Source organism: Ischnura elegans, chromosome 9 (assembly GCF_921293095.1).
Source record: "Ischnura elegans chromosome 9, ioIscEleg1.1, whole genome shotgun sequence".
In the NCBI taxonomy this organism is placed as follows: Eukaryota; Metazoa; Arthropoda; class Insecta; order Odonata; family Coenagrionidae; genus Ischnura; species Ischnura elegans.
Window position 1 is genome coordinate 20,711,186 of NC_060254.1, and position 9,649 is coordinate 20,720,834.

General features: G+C 35.4%; 1 protein-coding gene across 1 annotated transcript in view; it reads left to right on the top strand.

Moving 5' to 3' along the window:
• Positions 1 to 3,418, top strand: part of LOC124165804 — a 514,500-nt gene extending 511,082 nt beyond the window's left edge. Inside the window, exons 8-9 of the mRNA XM_046543329.1 lie at positions 1,720 to 1,890; positions 2,517 to 3,418. Coding sequence (XP_046399285.1) covers positions 1,720 to 1,844 — 125 coding nt within the window. The 3' untranslated portion in view covers positions 1,845 to 1,890; positions 2,517 to 3,418. The remainder of the gene's footprint in view (positions 1 to 1,719; positions 1,891 to 2,516) is intronic.
• Positions 3,419 to 9,649: the final 6,231 nt, after the last annotated feature.

A 9,649-nucleotide genomic window follows, 5' to 3' on the forward strand; every position in this document is an offset into this window, starting at 1 on the left:
TATATTAATATGTTATATATTTCTACATTATAATAATATATTATAATGTAGAAATAGAATTACATATATGAATATATGTAATTCTATTTCTACAATATCACCTTTACTAACAGTCCGCATCTCCTTGCCTTTCATAACAAAGCATCTAAGCTCTGAAAAAGAACATTTTCTTAGTTTGCGAGTTTGATTATTTAATTTATAGACCAATCCCTCGAGAAATATGCTAAATAATTATTTAATTTTGAAAGAGACTTAACCATTTTTCTTAATTAGTAGTGTAAAGTAATGTAATGTAACTTAATGTAAAGTAAAAATTATAAAAATAAAGGACGAGCATTAGGTTATAAATATATGTTAAATTCTTCAATAAATCGTATGAAATCCTTTTGGTAACTTTCTCAAATCAATAAAAAGACATGAGCTTAGGGTATACCCGATGAAACTTGTTGCATAATTTCACCATAAAAGTAGATTCGGAGTAGAAGATTCAGATAGAACTGCTTGCAGATCATTCTTTTAACCACTACAATTCCCATTAGGTATAATTTCAAAAATATCGTAGGTGGAATTTAGAATAAGGGAAGGAATTGCAGCTGCTAACACATTCTGTTAGCTGTTAGAAATCCTGTACCTCATTTTGTAAGAGAAGAAAAAATGACTCAATTACAGACCTTATAAAAGCATATCTGAATATTTTTTTCCACATGATCGAAAGGATTAACCTGTATGTATAGTTAACACAGCCAATACAGATATAGTTAGAATATAATAAAAGTAATAATGATATTTCCGGTACAATAAGAAAACTTGCATGTATTTTCCTACAGAGTAGGAGAAAGTAGAGCTCCATTGGAAATATTACTACCATATAGTTTCATCCAAAATTTACACGATACTTGATATTGATCTTGATCACCGCGAACATTGTAGATAGAATCACATCTGCCTATAACATATTGTAACGGGTTCACACTGTAATAAGCTTTCAACACTTCATAATTTTAGCAGCAATTTAATTTAAAAACCTTAAAAGAACGATATCCTGTAAGAACTCATTAACTGCAATGCAACGAATAAATATAAACAACAACCCGTCACCCAGCGACGACCTCATCACACACAAGCACCGGTAGAATAGATTAATCCTTCAAGATAAAACTTAGGTAAAAATAACCCAAAAATAAATAAAGATACTTTCAACATACGAGTCTAATTATTGTTCAAATTATTGAAATTTGAAAATTGATCCTTTCCCTCGTTTAAATCGATTGAAAAATTTACACAATTTTGTTATTGTAAACTAATGTAAAATTTATATAGCACTTTTCATTCAACTTCAATGTTTTTCCGTCTCAATTGGGGGAAAATCACTCTCTAATAAAGAAATTTTCAATATTTTAGCCTCATAATTTTCCAAATTATGAACATTTTACAATTTAGTATATCTACTCTTCAGCTCGCCAGATTGGCCACTTTTGGTGCTTCGTTATACTGGCACCAACTTCATGAAAAATTAACCCAGAAATGTAAAAGTGTCCAACTTTTAAACCAGTCATATGGGTCTACCAATCACATTTTTTTTAATAAATACATTCAAGATTGTGGATCTACAGATTCATCGTAAATTTGAGTGGATCAATCCAATATCTTTTATGTTTAAATTGCAGTCAATCTCTCGCATGACCACTGGTATTCATTCCGGGCGTCCTTCTATTCCAGATTCATCAACAGGGGAGCTCCCAGCGGCTGTACAACACGGGAACTCAACTGTGCCTTTTGGAGTGGTCAGCATGTGGTTGCAGCTATGCTGCCTCGCCCTATCACTCAGCGTGATTACTCGGTGACACCAGAAACTGATCACGTGGAGTTTGATCAGCATCAACCAATAAAGTAAGTGTTCACGGTGGGGCGAATTATGAAAGGAGTAAGTCGTGAATAGAACGGTTTACAGCTCGATTCCTTTGCAGCAACGTGCTCCAAAATCCACGTAGCTAAATTGAAACCCAAATGATATCATGTGGCTGCTTTGATTCCCAATCAATAAACTGCTACAAATATAACAATTGAGAATTGATGAGATAGATTTTTAGGCTTATTAGCCAGTGGGTATCCGTATTTTCATGTTTGACATTAAGCATTTCTGTGAGATGCTATAAGCAAGCTAGATTCACAAAGCAGTCCTGAACACTGGCAAAAATAACACGCACGCTGGCCAAACATTTATTTCGATGTATTACATCAAAAGATTTTGAAAGAAAATCAGCAATTGTTTAATCTCTGCGTTTTTGACGCAACATATTTAGACAAAGTTAAAGTGACTTTCATCTGTAAAATAATGAAGTGACAACTTCATTCATGTAGAATAACAAAAATGATGCACCATTTGCACTAGCCTATTTGCACCATTGATCACTAATTATCACGAACTACTGAGTATTGAAGGGTACTTTTAAATATATTACACAATTTAGCTACTAACCAGTAGTCATTTAAAGATTTATTTGTCTGCATTTCAGACTCACCAGGAAGATAGAAGAGGAGTTTCATTATCCCGAGAAGACTACGTTTCTATAGGAGTAAAAACTCAACTACATTTCAATAGAATTCTTGGAACTGCATATGACTGCCCTCGAGTGGATTCCCGTGACAGTACTTTGAAATCTGAACAAAAGCATAGTTGATGTGGCCGAAAAATTGGTTATTCAACGACAAGATGTGAATTAATATTTTTAGTCCAGTGTCTCCAAACACAAGGTGTGAAAATTTCACGCAAATTAAGTTTGTTTTTTTATGGTAAGGAAGTGGTTCGGCAATCAAAGGTGGCCACGTCTTCATTCATCAAAGTAATTTAAGAAATACTAAAACGGTAGCAACACGTCGATATCTCTTGAAATTTTGAAATATCAATGATATCCCCGGAGTACTTGCAAGTACGACCCAACTCACTCCAACGGTCTTTCTGCGATGTGAATAAATCATCTTTACCAAGTATGTTTCCTGCTGAATATGTATATCGTGTTTTAGTGCCCCAAAAATGTGCATTAGGAAGTGCTCTTCGGAGAGACTGAATTTGAAGACAGCATTGGTCCGAAAAGTGGTAATGTGAGTTTTTTTATTCATTACAAAAATAAAGAGACAAAAACTATTGGATGTAGCAACTCGGAATAAGTGGTGCTAATATCGAACGACATTACTTTTATTGTCATCTGTAAATAGACATCCCGTGTAAGGACGTATAATTTTTAAAATGTGAACAGGCGGTCCATGCAAACAAAAAAAAAGATTCACTAACATGCAAAAGTTCTCCATAATGTGTGCAACATCAGAATTGTACGGTCCACATGTTTCTTAGCTCGTTTTATTTCCTCGGATTCCGTATTGAAATGTACTATCATTAAACGGATAATACCTTATTGAATCGATGTTGATATGTTTCTTAAAGCCTGATCTCATGGTTCATTAACAAGTACGAGTCAATGCGTGAATGCATGAACGATTTTCGTGAACCAGAACGGAACTTGTACGAATGCATGACCCAAATTGTAACAGGATCTACTTTTCGTTCATGCATTCGTACAAGGTCACGCGATACATTTTTTCGTTCATTCATCCGTTTTCATGTTAAGACATTAACTCGTACGGTTTAACGCATCGTGAAACCAAGCCTTTACCGCACTTTCACTCCCAAAACTCTAATTCATCAAGAAAATGGAGAAAAAATAAAATCACTGAAACTTAGAGAGTATTTTAATGAATTTTTCACGGTGAGACGCTGAAACTGTAAGAAACTCCTACATTACCCTAAAAATACGAACATATTTGAATGATAGTTATTGGGCCTGAGATAGCATGTCACACCAGCACTTGGGGTTACACGAATCATCAAATCAGTTCAACAAATTGTTTATTTTTTCATTTCTCTACCGGCACCAAACTATATCTCTGGGTGACAAAATCATAGAACTAAGCGTCATGTATGACGCCTAACTTGAATCTAATTTTATGCACGGCTGAAATTCACTCTAAGTATTAGCTGAAATATTTTCGAGATAAACGATTTTACACTTACCAAATATTTTCCCTGAAACATATAGGCACGAGAGGTCGAGAGGTAGGCTCATGGCTACAAATTTAAAGTTGAACATATCTAAAATTTGTGAATATATGTTTCTCTTTTCTCTTCATACCAAGCTGTACATTGGAGAATAAGACATCGACAAAGACATCATCAGCACTGAATGAACAGCCAGCGACGTACTTTGCAGAACTCACTCCCTACTTAGTACACACCTAAATTCACTTAGTGCGTTCAGCTCTGAATATTCAGGAACACCGTTTAGATGCCATTAATTTGTAAATATAAAATTATTATAGATTTGATAATAGGTTACCGAAGATAGAATGCCAAAACTATATTACTGATTAAATGTAATGACTACTTGAAAAACAAAGAGAATTTCTTGAAAATATTTATCCAAAAAAATTTACTTTACAAAAGCAACTTCAGTATTTTTCAATGACATTTTACGAATGCATTAAAAATGTTCTTTTTGCAAAAGTAGTCTTCTCATGTTTCGATGTCGTTGTATTATTCTCTAGGTTTTGTGTGTCATCATCAAGATTGTATCGTTCATTAAATTGTAAATAGGGACACTATAGTATGGAAAACAAGGACGGTGTGCAAAATTATTCAGGGTGAAATGAACTTAGTTAAAAAAGTATTTCACAGTATCGTGGCTCCAAAATGTGTAGCCGTAAGCCTCATACAGTGTCCACAATTTTCATACACGGAAAATAATTATCCGCAGTCAGTTTTTCCTCTGAAAACCTTAACATCATGTAGAATTTTAACTTATGCCAATGAATAGTCAACATTAATTTCTTTCAATTTTTTTTTATATTCCCTGGTCATTGCCAGGAAATTGTTTTTCCTCTGTGAAAATTTTGAACGGGGTTTTAATTATCAATCAAAAAATAATGGGGTTTTTAACAGAGGTAAATTCAAAATACTAATGCTATTAGCTACCGGATGGAGATCAATTGAGCTAAAATAGTTTTTGAGTACATAAAAGGCAGTCAAATTTATTAGGGAAACATGTTCAAAACATTATTAATTTTCCAAATAAACAACAAATAATTAATTTAAAGAAGTTCTTTTAAATATTTTATGTTTAATTAAGCACTGTTTACAAGGATGCCATTTTTATTCATTATATTAATGTTTAAATTTAAAATGATTACTGATTTGTTTACAGGACACCGGAGGTCTGACACCAAAAAAATCTCACGAATCAATTTTAAAGACTTTTAGAAAATAAAGAATAGTTCTTGGAGTGAAATTAATAAATAAACTTAAACTCCGTAAATTAACATGAAATTGAAAATCACATTATCTGCCGGTGTAAAGGAGGAGGGTTTTCATTTATTAGAATCACTGACTGCAGAAATCCAAGTTGGAGGATTTTCTTTTTTCTTCTTTAAGTTGTTGCTTGCTGCAAGAATGAACGTTTCCTACTAAAAGGAGACATGTCCGCTCGGTGTTATTAGCATGACAAGTTTAGTCTTGCAAATAGCAACAACTTAAATATGAGGCTAAAAGACAACTCAATTTAAAAACAATAGGTGTGGAAGTTTGCTGTTATATTTCAGATGGAGAATAAAAGATTGCATATGTGCAAGATAAACTTTTCTACGATCGTCCCCATACTGTGAAAACTTTGTTTGAGTTAAGTGCTAGTTTCAATTTATTGCTAATGCATGCTAAAAAAATCGGTCTTTAATCAGATAAAATTCGGGAAATTTATTTATACTGGGGCCCCAACGAACTGCAATTGAAGACAAGAATGCAAGAACCAGATAGTAACCACAGAGAACTAAAAATAATGGTTTTCGTACTCAAAGAGAAGAGCGTAAGACTATAACAATGTCTGCTGCACTTACTCGGTGCTTGATTTTGAAAATCACATTATCTGCCGGTGTAAAGGAGGAGGGTTTTCATTTATTAGAATCACTGACTGCAGAAATCCAAGTTGGAGGATTTTCTTTTTTCTTCTTTAAGTTGTTGCTTGCTGCAAGAATGAACGTTTCCTACTAAAAGGAGACATGTCCGCTCGGTGTTATTAGCATGACAAGTTTAGTCTTGCAACTAGCAACAACTTAAACAATCAGACGTGTGGTAGCAAACAGACCAAGTTTAACATCATATAAACGATGTTATCTTTACATGGGGCCAAAGTTATTTCATTTACTGCCCGCTAAAATTTAAAAAATAAATCACCAAATAAAATTTTAAGACTTGCCAAAGACTGGCTTTTCTCACAAGAAATAATTGAACATTTGCTTTGATGTTATTTCTTTAAAACACTCATGTTTTATTTACTGCATTGCTATTTTATTTTATTGGCATATATTTTTGTTATTTTATGGAGACTCAATTATGTTTCTATGACATTGGAGACCACCTAAAGCTCCTTCTCTTTGTCATTCAGCCGTGCAATCAAAATGTAGGAGTAAACATATTATTATTATTATTATGAAAGAAAGAAAAAGAAACATCGTCCAACTTATACATGATGCCTTTCTGCAGTTAGTGATTCATTTGGGGAAATCTATATATTTGCAAAAAAAAGTCATCATCTGCTTCCTGTACTCCGGTCTTCAATTAGAAACCATTCTTGGTTTCCAAGTAAATCCTACAGCTATTGCAATGCCAAGAAATGTCATTTCTGTGTCCCTGCCTTTGTTGGAAATATTTCAATAATTCCAGAGATGGATATTTTTCTCTAGAATGCGTGACTGTGAAAGTGATAAAAACGCCGGCTGGCTTAAACTGCGTTTGCAACGACCTTTCCCCCGCCACCAATTTTTCGAGCCGCGACGTATAAGTCCGTAATCGCGGATCCGAGGAATAACGGATGAAGGCAAATAAAAAATGCACGCCCATCCAATTTTCCCGCAGGAACACGCAGCAGGCAAGGGGAAGAAGAGAGTAAGAGAGGGAATGTATAAAAAAAACGGCGAACTAAGTAGATTTCACTTCATTTTCTTTCCCTCCCCGTTTCTCCGACCAATCTGCCCGCATCCCGAAAGCCGAGAGAGTGCTCATGTACATATGTATGCGTAAGTGGTGCAGAGCAGTCTTCCCCGTTATCTGCGAAAGACTTCATCCGGCCCAAAGTTTGTAACATCCTCTCCTTCCCCAAGCCACCCCCTCTCGCCATGGGGTAATGCCCCCGAATCGGCGCAAAGGGGTATCACACCCCCAATCCTAACACCCCCGCTTCCCACCGTCCGCGCTGCGTTACCCACCCGGGAAAAAAAATCCCTTTACGACACTTCTCCAGTGGTCAAACTTTGTGTTCGCCCAAATACTAGAAAAAAAAAAAGAAAATACCACTAACTCTACCTTTGATATATGTGTGATAGTTTCCACCAAAAAATTTAGTACGGAACTGTTTGAAACGATCCTTTGAAAATAGAATCGAATTACTTTTCGCACCAATTAACTACGATTTTCTTTATCTGGACGAAAAAAAACAAAATGTACACCCAACGCTGAAATTTTCCACAGCTTTTTTACGTACTGACTGCGCCTCTGAAGTTTTTCCAAACTAGAACTTAATGTCCCTGATCCGCTTGGTTTTACTCAAAATTTCTGCCACCTGGGAATACCACGAGCTCCAACTTTGATACAAAATGCTAGTTTCCCCTGAATAATTCGGCTTAATAAACGACCTAATGAAACTAGTTGGCATAAATAAAAGCAACACATAGGTAGGTAGATGCCTAATAGGAGTAATAACGACTTTGTAAATCGCTCCTTTTCTTATAAGTAACGTTCCCGAATCAGCGCGACCACGATGCGTAATCAATCCAGGGAATTATCCTTCTAATACTCTCCTCCACAGGTGAAACAGGGTTTCTGCTGCGCATAGTTAGCTTCCGCCGTTTTGTAATGTAGGAGTAACCAAAATCAGATAAAAATCTCTGAAAAAGCGATTGAAAAAATTGCATATAAATATAAGATAGTATTCTCATAAACCTTTGATAAACTCACTTTGTGGTCTTCCGTCTTATCCAAAATGTTGCAGCTCATTTTTAAACCACTTTCCGATAACCTATCAAGCTGTATTTTTTAGGATAACCCATAACCACATGACAGTGCAGTATTTCAGCACATTAATTGCATCTGGAACTGTACCTTGATTTTTATTCAGACTGTAAAAGTAAATATGGGGATCATTTTGTTTTAATAGGCCACCAAAATCCGATGACGGCGCTGCAATCAGTAAAAGGAAAGGGAATGATTAAAAAAAAAAACAATAAATGTATTTGGAAATATCATGGAACAATTGTTGCGAAAAAAAAGGTTGTTTTATAGAAATTACTTTTGTATTGTAATGCTATCCCACTAAAATACTATATTATCCGGTACCCTCAAAAGGTCTCAAAAATCTGAAAATTATTTGAAGGAAACTGAAAAAAGCCGTATTTAAAAAAGGTTTGATATGTTTGCATGTCTGTAGCTAGATAAGGGTGAGTTTACATGGCAATAGACATCCCGTTCACAGGTTGCTAAAGGGGTTTCTGCTTCTTTGCAATCCCCTGTCCATTGATCTCGCGTAGTTTGCAGTTATTTATGAGAGCCATTAATGTCCTTAATTAAAGATTCTTCAGGAGCGCGTTAACGGAAGAGAACTCTAATCATTTACTCATAAAAATTGCATGGTTCATTTCACGTTTTCTTATTTTACATAACCGAAAGATTCGCTGAATGTGAAACATTTCTTTCCACGCATCCTTTTGTCTGCCAAATTCTTTTGAGAACTCTCGGTATTGGGTCTTCAACCATCCCTTTTGCATTTCCTCTAAATACTATGCCATTTTTTCGGAAAAACAACTACGCCTATGATATTCACTAGTTTTTACTGGAAAATTTAGTCTGGTATTGTTTACAAATACCTTTTAAAGGTAGGAAGCTTATTTTATTTATTTGACACACCACCGAAAACAGCAGTGTTCGGCCTTTACATCGGGGTTGATAACATTAAATAATCACAAACATCCATGCCCTGGGAAAGGGTAACTTACCCAGACGGGACTCGAACCCGCGACCTTCGGTTTGGTAGGCGAGGACTCTACCACGCCGCCACCGAGGCCGGCAATAAAGTTGTACCCGTTTAAATAAAGTACCACAAGTTGAGGGTTAATGGGTAAAATATCGGTCTCGTAATTTTTTTCACCACCTTTATTTAACCCATCCGGTGTCGAATCCTATTGAGTAATCTTCAAGGGTACAGCTAACTCCCTTGTGCCCTAATTATACCCTATTTTGGGAGTTGTACCCTTAAGGTTGACTCAATAAGTGACGAAACCGGATGGGTTAAATACACTTTGAGTGGAAACTTATTAGGCCGGCATTTATCAAATTAAATGATGATATTCCAGTTCCGGAAAAGATTCTATTATTATTGACTAGTGGAAGGGCTACAAAACGAGAATGAAACTGAAAGAATTATTTAGCCTTCAACTAAGATACTTCTTGATGGCAGCATCAATATGTCCTCATTATTCGGATCATAAAATGCCCGCATTCTAGGGAAGGATTCCTAGATAAACAGAAGATTCTCTCATGGTTTCCGGGTTTCCA